Source organism: Eretmochelys imbricata, chromosome 3, assembly GCF_965152235.1.
Source record: "Eretmochelys imbricata isolate rEreImb1 chromosome 3, rEreImb1.hap1, whole genome shotgun sequence".
NCBI lineage: Eukaryota > Metazoa > Chordata > Testudines > Cheloniidae > Eretmochelys > Eretmochelys imbricata.
Window position 1 is genome coordinate 131,617,005 of NC_135574.1, and position 18,091 is coordinate 131,635,095.

Here is an 18,091-nt window from a genome sequence, read left to right on the forward strand (position 1 = left end):
TCCTGGCTGAATTACATGTGTTTGCCAGTATATTACATCATCCATCATCCAGTAATCTAATTCCTTAGCTCATGCTTCTTAAGATGGAGACAGTGTGTATGTGGGGAGGTCCCAAGATACATTCTGCAAATCTGTGCTGCTTTTCTTTTAGGATCACTTTATTTTATTCCCCCCCAAATGTGTGTAGGTCTGTTGCTGGAGGTTTAAATAATGAACCTACCTGACTATCTACATGAACTGAAGAAATTGCATGCTAAATATAGATTGCTGTCAATTGTGTGAACGTCAAAAACGTTTCCTTTCCTGCATTTTGTCAGCTGAATCTGGTATTAATTGAATCCTGTCTCAGTCCAGTCTTTCAATCAGTTGGGTCAACAGCCTAGCAATCTCAGTGTGTGAGTTATACTATGTGGGATAGCAAAAAGAATTTTTAAATGGTCATATGATAGAATGCAGAGGCCCTACCTGAGCATCAGCAGATAGACAGTTAAGTTGCTTCTTAACTGTTCTGCTAGAAAAGAGTGAGGAAATCGCAGAAATATAGCCTAGTGTCTAGTCAAGACCTTTAGTGTTAAATTAGGGTGCTCTGTTAAATTAGGGAGCTCTATAAAAAGTTCTCTCTTGTAGTCAAAAGGAAGAGTGAGCTTCTGAGCAGGCAGAGTGCTACTCTTGTAGTAACAGTGTGAGACACAGGAGTACTGGTAAGAGACTGAATTTTATTTCCTGGCCTCTGACATCTGAACGGGTCTGGGTTATTAAAACTTCTCAGGCTCAGTATCCGCTGACACAGTCCTGTTATTACACTCGATAGCTGAAGATCTGGGTTGTCTGACTGCACGAGTTGAATCTTTTTGTTTTCTCTTGATGTAAATTCTCTTGTTTCTTTTTGCTACAAACTGGGAACTCAAAAACCTGAGGAAAATCCTCTTTTGGTGAAAGACGGTTGTAGCCAGTGGACATGGTTGTATCATTCCAGTTGTGGTGCATGGATTAGATGATGGAATATTCTTTAAGATACATAAGTGATTCCCCTTTCTCTCTCTCTGGCATATGGCATCTGCAGAGCAACATTCTGTAGATGCAGTTGTAGGTCCATAAGCCATTTCAAGTCCTCCTCTGTGACATTGTAGATATCATCCAATTCACCTTTGAATCCATATTTAGGGCTCTACATTATGATGTGTTCAATTATTTGGATGTTTTCACCAGTCGCACGAAGGAGAGTCTTTGATTTTCCACTTGTGCATCTTCTATGGTTTGTTCGGATTCATTTCAGTGCGGGCCAGTGTCTGCATGGCACGTCGAAACTGGGAGGGCAACTTGTTGGGTAAGTAACCAAATGCTTGTTTGGAACCGTAGATGAGGTCCAGACACACTGCCATTCCCTGTCCGGATCCAGAGACATGAGGTGGTCACAGGTGGTCTATAGTGTTTTTTGTGATTTCAGGTGTTGTTAGAGTATGTTATCCATTATCTGGCAGATGGGAAATTCTGAGTAGTCTTCAGCATATTTAAGTTCTCGTGATGTAGCTATAGCTTGATGGAGGTTCGATGTTTGCTAATATAAAAAGCCAGAGTAGAGGTGTTGATTTTAAAGTTCCCAGGATGATTTTCATGGTCTGATTCAGCTGCCTATCCACAAGTTGGGTATGGCAGCTTCTTGTCCACACTGGTGCATAGTACTCTGCAACTGAGTACACCAGGGCCAAGGCTGATGTTCATAGCACCAAGGCAGTTGATCCCCAGTTTGTTCCTGCTAAACTTTTGAATAATATTGATGTGAGTCTTCACTTTGGAGGCTGCTCTCTTGAGGTGCTCAAGAAAGGTCAGTGTGTAGTCAAGAATGACACTAAGATATTTGGCTTTGGGTTATAAAGCACAGTTTCACCATAAAACTTGACAGAGTGTTTTGTGCAAGTCTGTTGTCCAGTGGAAGGTAGAGACTACAGATTTGCTTGGATTTGGTTTCAGGTGCCACTTTTGGAAGTACTCTTCTATGATCTTAAGGTCAGGTGTAATTGGTCACTTCCAAGTTCTTTAAAGCTGCAGGCCTGGGTTGGGAGTGCCAGAACATCAGAATATACAAACTTCTGTACTATTGTTTCAGGCATATCACATGTGTATATGTTGAAGAGTGTTGGAGCAAATACAGGGCCTTGTAGTAGCCATTACTCAAAGTGCATGGCTTTCTGGTTTGACCTCCAAGGCACACGTGCATTCTTCAGCTGCTAAGCGTGGTGTTCAGCAGCCTAAGAATCTGCACACAGGGGATCACTTTGGTCAGTTTCAGTATCAGACCATCCTTCCAGACCGTGTCATATGCTGCTGACAGAACAATGAAAGCAGTATCGGTCTTGAGTTTTTGTTGGAATCCAGCACCGATGCTTGTAGTGAGGGCCAGGAACTAGTCACAGCAACTTTTGTGCAGACGAAAACCAGCGTGGTCCTTAGGTAGGCTGGTGCCCCAGTGGGCCTGATTTGGTTCAGACTCATATGCTCCATCACCTTGTAGATTGTGTTCAGAAAGGAGATGGGCCTATAACTAGAAGGATAATCTGCAGGTTTTCCAGGTTTTAGGGGTGCAATGTCCTTGGCTTCTCTCCATATGCAGGGGATTTCACTGGTCTCCTGGATATTTGTGAAAAGCTCCATCGTTCATTTCTGTGCCAGTGGACCCAGATATAAGAAATCAGGATAGATAGCATCTTTCCCTGCTGCCTTTCTGAATTTCCTGGCTGCAAGGGCTGCATCGATATCTTTACTTGTGAATGGTCCAGACCATTGGGAAGATGGATTGCATGTGGATATCACTTGCTAAAGTTGATGCTGGACTTCTTTGTGATACTGTTTGTCCACTGGCTATTTTGATGTCCACAAAAGTTTAGCACCAGTGGCATTGGCTTTCACTTGTGGCCTAGTGGCATGTGTGGGTTTGCAGCCCCCAGGTGTCTCAGCAAGATCCAGGCGCATCTGCTTGAGTGTGTGAAGTTTAGACCTACACAGCCAAGCCACCGTTTCAGCCTTGCTGCATCCAGTGACAGTAGAAGGGTCTCTACGCTCATATTTGTGGAGAAGTTTTTGCAAGGAGTGTACAATGACGTGTCCTTGGAGGACATTCTTCTTTGTAGTGGAGATTAGGAGTGCAGTAAAATGGTCACAAGTGTTCGCCATTGGGGAAATGTGGGAGATTGTGTTCTCCACGGTCATAGAGAAAGTGGTCCAGTCTGCTTTTTGAATTTCCAGTGCAGTGCTGGTTTTGAGTAGAGAACTGGACTTTGAATGCCAATATGGTCAGTACTGGTCTGTGCATGCAGTTTGGGAAGTCATCAAGGATGATCCGTGATGGGGGTATCAGCGTACTTGTATCATCTTTAGAGATGAACATCAGGTCAGGGCAGTATCCTCTGTCCTGTCTTGCAGAGGGGAAAGTGATGCACTGTTTCGCATCAAAAAGGAGGAGCATATCCTTTGCTGATGCCCACTGATCAGTTCTTTACCTGCAGTGTTGTTTGCTGCATAGCCCCATTGTGTGCGGTGCCTATTAAAGTCACTGAAAAAATACAGCAGGGTCCTGGGCGTGCTGCAGAGCTGATTGAGGCCTCTGTGCATCAGGTGATTCCTGCTGTAACATTTGATGAAACACCACCAAAATCGGAAATGGAAAACTAGTTTTTATAGTTAGCCCTGAAACTGAATCATAATTTGTCCACAAACACCAAAAACAAATTAAAAACTGGAAACCCTCTTTGCAGTTTAGATTGTGGAAGTGTAACTGTGTTGGTATTTACTTATTTGGTCTGAAATCAACCGAATGAAGTTCTGTAAAGACAAGTGCAAAATACTACTTAGGAAGGAAAAAATCAAATGCACAACAACAAAATGGAGAGCTACTGGCTAGCCACAGGTACTGCTGAAAAGGATCGTGGGGTTATAGTGGATCGCAAATTGAACGTAATTCAGTTGTGAAAAAGGCTAGTATCCTTTTGGGATGTATTAACAAAGTGTCAGTTACCCAGGAGTAATTGTTGTCCTCTACTCAGCACTAGTGAGGCCTCTGCTAAAGTATTGTGTCCAATTCTGTGCCCCACATTTTAAGAAAGATAAGTTGGAGAGAGTCCAGAGGACAGCATCAAAAATGATAAGAAGTTAGAAAACCTGACATGTGAGGAGAGATTAAAAAAAACTGGGCATGTTTAATTTTGAGAAAAGAAGACTGAGGGGGGGACCTGACAACAATCTTCGAGAATGTTAAGGGCTGTTACAAAAAGGACGGTGATTAGTTGTTCTCCATGTTCACTGAAGGTAGGACAGGAAGTAATGGGCTTAATCTGCAGCAAGGGAGATTTAGGTTAGATATTAGCAAAAACTTTTTAGATGTAAGGATAGTTAAGCACTAGAATAGGCTTCAAAAGGAAGTTATGGCATCCCTGTTATTGGAGATTTTTAAGAACAGGTTAGCCAAACACCTGTATGGGAGGGTTCAGGTATACTTGGTCCTGCCTCAGCATTGGGGGCTGGACTAGAGGGCTTCTCAAGGTTCCTTCCAGCCATACATTTCTATATATAGAACCACTATATATAGAACTATCACCACCTACTATGAAGGCCCTTTGAGGCCTACGAGGTGTTCTCTCAAAAACAAAGTTTAATGTGTTAGTGCAAACTCCTACAAATATAATTTTAAAATGACATGCTGCAGCCGGGGAAGATGCACTCCTCCTCCGGCCCGAACCCAGCCTGCCCTGTACCTGCTGCAGCTGGGGGAGAGGTGCTCCTCCCCGGTCCCTGCCCAGCCCCAGCCTGGACCTGCTGCGGCCGTGGGAAAGGCGCCTATCTTGTGGTCCCAGCCCCAGAGCTGCCATGGCGGGGAGAGTCACCCTTCCCACCCCAGCCCAGGTGCTGCTGTGGGGGGAGAGAGCTGGGGGGAATCCTCTCTCCCTGCCATAGCCCAGGGACAGCCTGCACACCAAACCGCTCATCCCTGGCCCCACCCCAGAGCTCGCACCTCCAGCCAGAGCCTTCACTCCCCCAATCTCGTGTCCCAGCCCTGAGCTCCTCATCCCTGGCCCCACCCCAGAGCCCACACCACCCAGCCAGAGCCCTCATCCCTCCGCACCTCAGCCACAGCCCTGAGCCCCCTCCCACACTCTGAAACCCTCAGCCCAGCCCCGACACATGAATTTTGTTATGTGCACCGATATGGAGGTGATGTGTAACGCATCACATCCATTTTGGTGCACATAACAAAATTCATTCCACACATAGGTGGGAAAAATTAAAGGAAACATGGCTTGTAGGCACTTCAATAATTCAAATAATAAATAGTAATAACAACATGACCGAATTTCTGTTTTTTCAGTTCATTTTTTTTAAACCTAAGAAATCACATGCAAAGAAAACTGCATTAAAAGAATGGTAAGGTTGCAAAGTCCAGCACTCAACTGCTAGTAAATGCCAGAATTAAGGTTGTCTGTTCAACTTAATTTGTTCCTTTGTGCATATGCATTATGATACAGTATATAAATCCATGATCACATGCTATTTTTTCCACAGGACCCCCACCTCATTCAGTGCACAAGATGGACGGTGCTCAATTAATAAGCATCAGTTCAGTTTTTCATTTTATTCTTGTGCATTGTGTCACCCATGCCTTATTTACGACCCACTACTAAAAACCTACTATAGCATGAGTGCTTCACAAACATGAATTGATTTATTGTCACAACACCACTGTAAAGTAATGCAGTATTATGCCTGTTTTACAGATGTAGAATTAAGGCACAGAGATAATATCAAAAGTACACACTAATTTTGGTGGCCAATTGATGAGATGCCCATGGCCTGATTTTTCTGATACCATTTGATAGCATTTCATTTATTCATAGCATATCTCCCATTGACTTTAATTGCCTTTAAGTGCTCAGTACTTCTGTAAATCAGAGACCCCAGGGACTCAAGCTGGGCTCCTAGAAAAAATTAGGAACACAATGGCCAGCTATGAAAAGTTTGCTTTAAGGGTCTTGCATAGCATCACATCAGAAGTCTGTGGCAGAGGCAGGAGTAAAATCTGATTCTCCAGAATGGCTTTCAGCTACCTTAACCACAAAATCATCCTTTCTGCCTCATTCATGACACAGCTTCCAGCTTGGGAACAAATGAGACATTGTTCCTACAGATAACAGCCTCACTCACTACACAGCTCTGATTCATTCTCTGAGGACCATCCAGCCTCTGCACTGAATAAGGCAGGGGTCCTGTGGAAAAAATAGTCAGTGATTATGGGAATCAAAAACTGTTTTGTGATGCACATACACAAAGGGGTGAATGAAGGTTGTTGCATGAGCAACCTTAATTTTGATGTTTCCTAACTTTTGAGTGTTTGACTTTGCAACTGTAACGTTCTTTTAAAGTAATTTTTGTATTTACTTTGTATATATAAATTGAATTTGTATTTATATTGTGTATATATAGGCTCATATTTTCAGTGGGTGTTCAATAATATCCAGTGTTAGCAGTATTGTCTGTTTTGTGCATGCAAAAAACCTTAATTTGTGTGCACAGACATGGGTTGTATCTGCAAAGCTTAAGCATATAATTGAGTAGTACAGGGCAAAACTTTTGTTTGTAAGGTTTTTTGAAATTACAAAAACAAATATGAATGGAAATATTTTCAAGTGAATTTTTAATGAAAACCAGGTGATGGATTTTAAACATTCTCTAGCAGTGCTGGAAACCTGAACACAGTGCAATACCTATATTGTAAGCTCTTTGAGGGCAGAGACTCTTTTTGTTATGTATTTGTGCAGTGTCTCACACAGTGCAATGCTGTTCCAGATGCTGTTTGGGCTCCTAGGTGCTACTTCTGTACAAATAATACAAATTATTAATACTACTGTTAATAATTATTAAAATAATATATATTATTATTGGGTTTGTGGTACATGAAAATGTATTGGTGAAATACATTGTAGGTTAGTTTTACTATCCATGCTGAATAAAGTGTAAAAGTAAACAAATAGGATCAGTTGAGAACAAGTAAACTAGACAGAAAAAAAATCTTCCAGGTCTAATAACTTGCAGCACAGTGTTGTTAGTAACAGAGACTAAATGAAGATTTTAGAGAAATATGATTTTTATTCTGACATTGGTCCTCTATGCTTGGAAGAATCATCTTAAAGCCTTTGTGTACTTATTTATGAAAATATATATTGTGTAACATACCATGATTAGTAAAGAAGATCAGCATTTTTCTTTTCTTTTAATCCTTCTAGCCTTCAGGAAAAAGAACAGTCACTCAGCATGTCCATTAAAGAAACGACTGCCAAAGTAAGTGCATATCGGCTATCATTTTTTCAGTACATTTAAGAAACAAAGATAATGCATTACTTTTTAAATATAATATTCTGTCTTTTGAAAGGCCAAATGTATGGTATTTCTTCTGAATATGTTTCACATATAAATATTCTTAATATCTGTTTTAAAAAGAAATCTAAACCTGGTCAAGGCATTAAAAAATGTTAGTGTGTCTGCCAAAGGAAGCAGGTGGAATGGTTCATTAAATGTAGTATTTCTTGGCTCATGTTCACAATAGAAACCAATCTGTTGGCCTCAGCTTAGAAAAGAACTGTCAGCTTTATGAAATGAAAGTGAAATCTGGTCACAATTGAATGTCTTCATTCTCAGGAAAAAAGCCATATTCTCATATTCGTTTCACTGGTGTAAATCCAGAGTGACTCCATTGAATTCCGCGATGTTACTCATGATTTACAATAGTGCAGATGGAAATCAGAATCAGGCCCAGGATAATTACGATAAATGAATTACATTTTCATCCCAGCTGGGTAAAGTTTAGATATACTCGCACATACTAAAAAAAAAAAAAAAGAATCATATAGTGCATCATAGTTTCCAGGACACTTAATGGACTTGAGAATTGTATTTTCTCCTGTTGACTTTCATTTATATCATCTCCATTAGGTCCTGATTCTGCAAACACTTATGCAGTTGCTTAAATATAAGCATATAAATTCTCCCACTGACTAATGTTACTGTCTCATATAGATTTGAGGCTTCCTTTTCAAACGTCAGTGCCTTAAATAGTATGTACAAAATACTGATTTGTGGCTACAAACTGGTAACTGTGTGCAGGAAATATGCTGTTACTCATGCAAGCACTCACTTGCACATACATTTGCCTGTTTTGCTCGTGTATGCAAAATATGCAGGCGCATAAGTCTGTTTGTGCTCACTGGCACATACTTTGTATATGAAGTATATGCATAATATTTGTTTTAGCATTTGTGGCCTATAATATTTAACAAATGTAGATACTTATACTGTTATTTTTTTTTGTGGGAAGTTTTTGGTACTCCTCTCACCAAAGGCATAATTATTCCCGTAATTCCTCCAAACCCTATAAATATAAAGAATAGGAGGAGTGTGAAACTTTTGGGTTACTACTGTTGCTTTCATCTGAGATACTGCTGCTACTCTCTTTCTTAAATCTGATTGTCAGTTTCTTGTTTTCCATATCCTTCAGTCACTAGAAAGAATGTAGTGGTTCCTTATGCTATAATGGATCAATGATCCATTAGTATCTCTGGTCGCTGTCAGAGAAATGCTTTGGATGAAGAGTTAAAATGGCCTTAATGTGCTTAATTCCACAATGCTATATAATATGAGGGGAAATTCCTTCCTGATTTTGGCCAATATTTGGTTTATATTCTGAAACACAAAGATTGCAAGTCCATCTCTCTCTCTCTAATATGGTGTAACTCAGCATCTCACCATTTTCCCAAACTTTAGAAAGCTGAATCCACACTTAAGGAAAATGAAATCAGTCGCTCCCCAACAGCTCTGCCCTGTGTTATTAAATGGCAACCTATCTTAATTTATATGTCACTGCATTCCTTCCCCACCCACACTTGGGGAAATGCTGGTGTAGATCTTCATAATATGGTGATATTTCCTTTCCTTTCTTACATGGTTTAATGAGCAGTGATATAGTTAACAGTGGTGACATTTAAGATGTTGTCATTGGCATCTGAGGGCACACCCACTGAAATGAATGGGTCATTTCACACCTCAGAACTATTGCTTCAAGCTCTCTCCAATCTCAGGCAGAAATCACTGATTTGGATACACTTTTTTCACATTTTGAATGTTTACTTTCAACCATAACATCTGGAAACTTTTTAAAATGAAAGCTGAAACCTGATTAACAATTGAGAGGTCTGTCTGTTCTCCACCTTATCCAGATAGTTCATTGCAACTTTATAGGAGGTGTATCACACGCTGTGGGAAACATTGCTGTTACTTCAGATGTTCTTCTTACTCATATTTAAATTCTAATCCTTGTTAAACTAGTAAAATTGTTGTTTGCAATGTTGTTGTAGCTGTGTTGGTCCCAGACTATGAGAGGGACAAGATGGGTTAGGTAATATCTTTTATTGGACCAACTTCTGCTAGTGAAAGAGACAAGCTTCCAATCTCCACAGGGCTGAAGAACATATCTGGAGCTTGAAAGATGGCTCTTTCAGGCTTTGTCTACACTACAGAGTTTTGTCGACACTCAAAAAGCGCTATAATAAAAATCGGTATTGCATGTTCATGCTTGTTCCCTCTGTCGGCAGAGCACGTCCACAGTCCAGCTCGATACCTTCTGTTGCTAGGTCTTGTGGGAAGACAGAGTGGATCGTGGTGCATCTTGGGACCAGGCTCAATGTCCCATGATGCATTGTTTTCTGTCCCAGCATTCCATGGGCTTCTGGCTTTCTTTCGCAGCATATTTCAATGGCCCTTGTTTGCTGTGCCCCCAGCATCTTTGTGGGAAGGGATGGAACCCGCAGTTCTGATAATTGTCATTAAAACATCACGGATGGCAGTGCAGTTAATCACAAAGTTCTAACTGAAGAAACTCCGAGTTGTCTGACATAGCTGTGTGATATGGAAAGGAGCAACTTTAGATTGCTTTTGGCATTCACGGAACAGCTGCAGACAGTGGACCGTTGCTTTTGGGCTCGGGAAACAAGCACTGAATGGTGGGATTGTATCATCATGCAGATCTGGGATGTCGAGCAATGACTACAGAACTTTTGGATGCGGAAAGCCACCTTCCTGGAATTGTGTGCTGAGCTCGCCCCAACCCTGCGGCACAAGGACACCAGAATGGGAGCTGCCTTTTTGGTAGAGAAACACGTGTCAATCACTGTGTGGAAGCTGGCAACTTCAGACTGCTACTGGTCAGTCGCAAATCAATTTGGAGTTGGGAAGTCGACTGTTGGGGCTGCGTTAATGCAAGTGTGCAGGGCAATTAGTTGCATCTTGCTATGAAGGACCATGACTCTGAGAAATGTGTGTATGAAATAGTGGACAGCTTTGCAGAAATGGGTTTCCCTAACTGTGGAGGGATGATAGATGGCACACATATTCTAATTTTGACACCAGACCACCTTGCGACGGAGTACACCAATAGGAAGGGGTACTTCTCCATGGTGTTGTAGGTGCTTGTGGATCACTGGGCATTTCACTGATATCAACGCGGGATGGTCAGGAATGTACATGATGCACACATCTTCAGGAACACCGGCCTGTATAGAAAGCTACAAGTGGGGACTTTCTCTCCAGACCAGAAGATTACAGGGGGAAACGTTGAAATGCCCATAGTGATCCTGGGAGACCTGGTGTACCCCTTACAGTCATGGCTCATGAAACCTTACATGGAAAAACTGCACAGCAAGTAACGAGTGGTTCAACAACAGTCTGAGTAGGTGCCGGGTGACAGTGGAATGTGCCTTTGGCAGATCAAAGGCACAGTGACAATGCCTTTATAGCAGGTTAGACCTCAATGATGATAATATTCCCATGGTCATAGCTGTGTGTTGTACATTGCATAATCTTTGTGAAGCTAAGGGTGAAAGGTTTGCTCAGGGGTAGAGTGTTGAGGCAGACCGTTTGGCTGCATATTTTGAGCAGCCAGATACCAGGGCTGTCAGAGGGGGGCAATTTGAATCAGGGAGGCCTTGAGGCAACACTTTGAAAATGAGAACCAGTAACGTATATCTCTGTGATTGGTGCTGCAATGGTATATTACATGTAGTTTTCCTAGGAAGCAATGGTGACATTTGGGGCCTTACATTCCAGTAAGCAAATGATTAAACTGCCTGCATATGTATTGGTAGTGCCTGCTATCTCAATTTGTAGGAAACAAATAAAGATGAGTTACCGTTCAAAAACTTTGCTTTTATTGCACAAGAAACAACACCCACACTTACACACAAGAAACAACATGCACAGGAAATAACATGCAAGCACACAAAAGAGGCTTGGTGGGAAAGGAGGTACCAGGGAAGGGCAAACTTTCAGAGCTGTGTGTAGGTCCAGCTATCCTTTTGAAAATTGTCCAAAGGGGTGGAGTGAAGGGGAAACTGAGAAGTCCCAGAAAGCGGAAAGGACTGTGCGGGCGGTGTTTGGGGGGGGGCACAGAAAAGAGTTTTGAATCTGCTGCAGGGGAGGGCAGGCATGCATCTGCTCAGTTTGGAGCATCTGCATTTGCTCCTCCATTACTTTAATCATCCGCTCAGTAGTGTCCTTAACAGACGCCTGATTTTCTTTTCTGTCCTGCCTTTCGGCTTCCCTCCACTCCTTGAGTTCCCTTTTCTCTTCACTGGAGAAGTTCAGTACCTCCCCGAACGTGTCTTCTTTGCTCGGTCTTGGGCACTTTCTTATCTGGCGGAGATACTTGGCCAATGTGTGTAGGGTGTTCCGCAAGGCCACATCTGCTGAAGCACAAAGAACAATGCACAGGAGCATGATAGTTAAGTTCACACACGGTATTGAAACATTTCAGTAAAATACACCTCTGGTTACATAACATCGCTTTCTCATTGACCCTTGGCAAGCACACATCCCAGCCAACACCCAAAGCATGGTGAGTGTTAGCTGGGTTGGGGGAGGGGAGGGGGCACTACTTGATGGAAAAGAGCACTCTGCAAGGGTTGCGGTGCACCTGATTAGGGAAAAAATTCTAAAATTCTTCCACACTTTTCCACAGCAGGGGGTCATTATAATAGATATCTCACTGCTGAGGGTAAGCAGGGAAGTGAGGGTACATCTACTACATGCTGTGGCTTCCACCATGGTCCCTATGCTGCTCCCCTGTTGTTAGCCCAAAACAGTTTAACTGTGGTCTACACAGATCAGAAGATGGGCTGTCTGCAGATCCCACCCCCTTCCGCATCTATCATTGGGTGATTTATTAAGACAGAGGTAGAATAAGATGTAAATCACAAATATTTATTATGCCACTAGTCTGTAAACTAGACAAGGACCCTCTTCAGACAACAAACTACATAAGCAAGACGCACTCGGTTGTTAACAGTTACCAGAGCATGAAGCTCAGAGCCTTTAAACCCCCTTAACCTATGGATGTAAAGCAGAGGAAAACCACAATGGGTATTACAATACCATATCCTGAAGACAGGGACACAATGACAAAAACTCAGGATACCGACAGGGACAGTGGTGAAAATCAGGGGCGCTGGACACCAAACAGGAACTCAGGAACTGGGTATTTTTCTCCCTCTGGACAGGTCCTTTGGGCAGGTGGTCTCCCTCTTGGGCAGATCTTCTCCCTCAGATAGGACTTCAGTGCTTGCCCACGCAGTCTCTGCTTGACCTTGTAGTCCAGTGCAAGTATGTGCTCACTAATAGTGTGTAGCAGTTGAGTGCAAGTATGTTAATAGAGACCAAGAATCCAAAGTCCTATTGTAAGGGGACTGTTGCCCCCTTACTAACATTCAGTGGGGGTGTTTTAGTTGCTAGCTCCCAGTACTAAAAAGGGGGAAGGGTCGATGGGGAATCAGGACCCTGAGACTGACCGCCCCCAGGAACAATGGGGAGAGGCCAATGCTCCGGGTCAGCCTGAATGACCGGGTGGGCAGGCTAATCAGGGAGTCAGGAGGCCAGGGAGGTCCCGTCCTCCATGTGAGCTGGAATTGCCTGGGTCAGACAGAGTGGGGCCAAGCTAAGGAGAAAGCTGGGGCCCAAACTAAGCTGGGGAGCAGAGCTGTGCCAGATCCAGGGGGACCAGAAAAGCAGCCCAGAGAGAGCAGACCTGTCCTGGGAGCAGAGCGGCAGCAACCAGAGGCAGAGGGGTCAAAGAAGCAGCCCAGGGAGCTGGAGGCAGAGCAGCAGCAGCAGTGCAGAGACAGAGTGGTGGAGCTGGGGCTGGAGCAGTCTGGAGCTGGGTGCGGTGAGCAGCTGGGGAGAGCGAGGGAGACCCTGGGCAGCAGGCCCAGCACAGGGAGACGCCTCAGCCAAGAGGCTCTGTAGGCCAGGCTTGGATCATAACCCTGACAGGGCGAGGGCGACACTGGGAAGAAGGGTCCTACCACTTAGAGCCTGAGAGCGTGTGGCCGCCACCAGAGCAAGTGTCCAACCCACAGCATCCCTACAGCACAGCCAGGGCCTGAGAAGAAGGCCTGGGACTTACAAGGAACAGACTGTGAACTGCCCTGACATTCCAGAGACACTGTTTGTGATGTTCCCTGCCACAGAGCGGGTAGATGTGTTTCCTTTAACCTTTCCCATTTTTCCATATTTTTTTTAAAATTAATTGTTGATTAAATAACTTGAATTTGCTTTACATTGTATGTAATGGTCAGTGGGTCAGGGAAGTGCCCATTGCAGAGAGAGTACCCCTGAATGGGGACACCTTAGCCCCTGTCCTAGGTGACCACAGCAGGGTTGGGGGTCGAGCCCCCCAGGAATCCTGGGCCCAGCCTTGTTGGGGTTAGGAGGACTCTGCCAGACAGGAGAGTGGAAGGGGAGTCCTCAAGGGCAGGGAGGCCATTGGGTAAAGGAAGTGGGAGCAAGGATTCAGACCCTTTCGCTAGCCCTCTTCACCTTGGTAGTGCAGAAGCCAGGAAAGTTCCTCACAAGAGTGGGACTATTCCCCCGCTTACACTATGAGTCCAAGTCCCTCTGGGGCTCCTCGCAGCTAGCTGAACTGTGTGGGACCCTGGCTGTCACTCAGATGGACAGCCCTGAGTGACAGGCGTGCTACTCACTAAATAACCTGCATTTGCTAGGCAAATTATGGCTGTGACATGAGTCTAGCTGCCCTGACCTTTCCCCTCCTTGATTTCAAAAAGGCTGAAAGGGCACTAAATCATCTGAGGAGAAGGGTATCCAAGATGGAGGCTTAGCTGTCCTTTTACAACTCCAAGATGGACATTACATAAAACAGGTCAGAAACAGATTTTACCCAACGCTGTGTGCTGCTTTGGTTCCTGCACAAGTGATTGCTGAATGGCGCGGGACATTTCCTACAATGGGGGAAAGAACAAAGCAGCTCTGCCAAGGAACCTTCGGCAGAGGATTACCAATTACCTCTAGGAAACTTTCCTAGAGATCTCTCTGGAGGATTCCGGTGAGATCTTGGCGTGCATCAACACCTTGTTCTGCTGTACTTATTAGCTGTACCGGGGAATGTCTAGCATACAGAAATACAGCCAGCCTTGTACATTTCTATACCCTGAACCCACCTCTGCACTACACAAACCGCAGCCGCTTACCAGACATCTCCTCTCCTGCTTCTTGCTCGCCAGAGAGCAACTGCTGAGACTGGCTAGACACCTCCGGAGTGGTGAACAGTTCTTGGCTGCCTTTCCCACTGGGCGACCCCGGCAGGAGCTCCACATCGTCATTCTAACCCCACCTCTTCATCAATGACTTAGTCCTCTGGTTTAGGTCCTCTTTCTGCTGCTTTCAGGCCTGCTGAAGTATGCACGGGGCTCTTGGTGGAGGAGGTGGGGTCACCACTGAGTATAGCATTCAGCTCCTTATAGAACTGGCAGGTCTTAGGTGCAGCACCGGAGCGATGATTTGCCTCCCTCGCCTTATGGTACGCCTGCCTCAGCTCCTTTATCTTCACTCTGCACTGCTGCGCATCCTGATCACAGCCCTTTTCACACAAGCCTCGAGAAATCTGCCTGTAGGTATCAAAATTCCTACACTGCACAGCCTCATCTCCCCATATACTGAGCAGCTTCAGCAGCTCCACAGTGGTCCAAGCGGGAGAGTGTTTGCTGTGATAAGCTGCAATGGTTACCTGGGAAGATGCGCTGAGACCTCTCCATGCCGAGCAAACAGGAAATGGAACTTCAAAAATTCCCGGGGCTTCTAATGGGGAGAGGTGGATAGTTGTTTACCTGGCTGCAGGACAGTGGAATTCAAACTTCTGACCAGATGGGCATTGTGGAACACCTCCTGGAGGCCAATTAAAGCAATAAAATCAAGCGTGGTCTCTACTCTGGCACTTTGTCGACAGACATTTTGCACCAAAAGCCTTCTGTCTCATCAGGATGGTTTTATTTCATCGCCAAAACAGGGCATTTTTGCCGCCAAAAGTCGCATCGCAGTGTGCATGCATCCACTGTTTTGTCGACAAAACTGTGTAGTGTAGACAAGGCCTCACCAGCAGAAGTTGGTCCAATAAAAGCTATTACCTCACCCTACTTGTCTCTCTATTAAAATTGTCATAACTCCAGGTTAACTGAATTTTTGCCCTCTCTATGATCTGCTAACAGCTACTACTTTAGGTCTCAAGCCTTTAGCTATCACCTCTCTGTGGGCGGGGACCTGCATCCTTCTCCCTTCAGATCAGCAGTTTGTTTGTGGCCTCCTAGCAATTCACAAGGGACCAGCACCTGCCGTTTGCTCTCTCTCAGGGGCAATGTCAGGGTTGCTAGTGACCAGCCAGCTTTCACAGAGCACAATACATTTATTTTAGGACAGTAACATTTAATATAAAATAAAACAATAAAGAGTGTACATGCATACTAAGTTTACTATCTTCTACAATGACAGGTTTCAGAGTAACAGCCATGTTAGTCTGTATTCGCAAAAAGAAAAGGAGGACTTGTGGCATCTTAGAGACTAACCAATTTATTTGAGCATGAGCTTTCGTGAGCTACAGCTCACTTCATCGGATGCATACTGTGGAAAATACAGTATGCATCCGATGAAGTGAGCAGTAGCTCACGAAAGCTTATGCTCAAATAAATTGGTTAGTCTCTAAGGTGCCACAAGTACTCCTTTTCTTTTTATCTTCTACAATGAGACCCTGGCAGGTTCTAGTCCTTCAAACCCTTCCAGCAGGATTTTGCCCTCTTGGTTACAAACTCATGACATTTTTTAAATCAAAATGAGGGTCCTCTCAGCTATTTCTTGTCTCCTGGGTATCTTGAATTCAGTCTGAACTAGTATATGCAATTAACTGCATAGGATGGTACTTCTCTGAAGTTGTTTACCTGTCTCAGGATCTGCAATAATCACATCCCATTGATTTTAGTTCCTGGGTGAAGCTCAGTAACCTTGCCCCATGGAGTTAGAATACTGTCCATAGTTCACAAAGATACATATAACATTTACAGATACAAAAGTGTATTATTAATCCCAGCGGCTAGCATCTGGCACATCTGAATCTAATAACTTTTTGGAGTTTCCATGCTTCCTAGATCACTCATCTGTCACAAGAATTACTTAGTTTAACATATGGTAGTGAATTCCACAGATTATATATGTTTCTTAAAATAGTAAATGTTAAATAGATAAAATATTTAAAAAAATTTCATTGCATTCCCTCATTATTGTTTGTTTATTTAGAGGATAAATAGGAAGCACAATATTGCCCTTCTCCAACTCGTTATTTCTTTTTTATATACTTTTATCATATCTCCTCCTAGTCGTCTCTCTAAGTAAATCTCTCGCTGATGATCGCTGTCTTCCAGCCTCCTGTGCCTCTAATATTTACATTGGCTTTTTCTACCTTTTCTGTTTCTACTACATCATTTTTGAGTTGAGGTGGCAAAAGCCACACACTACATGTTAATAAAGTGAACACTCCTCCACCCATTCCCTTCCCTTGAGAAGTAATACAGGACTTGAGACAATAACAAGCAGTAATGCTGAAGTGCATTATTGTACTTGGATGTATGGTGTTGACAGAGTGCTGCCCTTTGTTTCAGACACTGAACAGAGTTTCCATCTCCCTGTTTTTCTAAGCAATTGTTACAGTGAATGCTGAAGACTGCATCCCACTTTTGAAAGAATGTGTTAATTTTAGTGTTCTAGCCCACATTCCCCACCGCATTCCTGCCACTGTAGATTAACATATCACACATGGAAAAGATGTAAAAGGATGTTACTATGCAAATGTTGTTGTCAGTATTTTCTTTCTTAGGGCTTGATCCTAAGACTCCTTTCTTGCCTGGGCCCCAGTTGTTGCACTGGGACTGCTTGGCTGAGTAAGGATTACTGAATAAGGATTTGCACGTTTAGGCCCTAAATTTAGGTATTTTCTAGTTGCTCTAAAGCTCCTTGGAAACCTATACATGAAAAACACAAAGAATATTTTTTTTAAAACCCCATCAATGATGTATTGTAATATAAACCCAAAAGCTGCATTAAATATGAAGTCACACATGGTCTGGTTCCATATCTTTTACACAGTCCAAACTCCCTTTGACTTGTGAGACTTGTCTATGTGAGGAATATGGGATTGGGCTCCTAATATCCAGTGGTATAAGGATAGTACTATTTGGCTTTTTTTCATCTTCAGAACACTTTACAAACATTAACCTCTGTAGGTAAACCTCTTAACAGCCTATGAGATAGGTAAATAAATATTTTGTACCCGTTATACAGATGAGGAAATTGGCAGAAGGGGTAAGAGCAAAATTCTAAATCCTTACTTCCATTGACTTCAGTGGGAGTTCTTGAGTAAAGACTACAGGATATGGCTGTAAGTAACTGCCCTAAGGTCATGGACAGACTTATTATTAAAGTTAGGAATAGAATTCAGGAGATTCCTAGCTCCTAGTCCTTGACTTACATCACTAGGTATGACTGATGTATACTGTGTTGGTCAATGAGAGCAATGGAAGGTTGGGAAATAGAGTTGGGATCACATGAGCTGTTTGAATCAGGCAAATCAGAGAAAGAGGAGAAGGTTGCTGGATTTTTGAATCTTCAGGATTTTTATTACGTATGGAAAAGGCTTTCTTTTGTAGCTGGACAAGTTATCGTA

At 43.4% G+C, this 18,091-nt stretch overlaps 1 protein-coding gene across 1 annotated transcript in view; it reads left to right on the forward strand.

The window, feature by feature from the left end:
• The window catches only part of DISC1 (DISC1 scaffold protein), a 344,543-nt gene that overhangs the window by 124,315 nt on the left and 202,137 nt on the right, over nucleotides 1-18,091 (forward strand). The window contains exon 7 of the mRNA XM_077813412.1: nucleotides 7,272-7,326. Coding sequence (XP_077669538.1) covers nucleotides 7,272-7,326 — 55 coding nt within the window. The remainder of the gene's footprint in view (nucleotides 1-7,271; nucleotides 7,327-18,091) is intronic.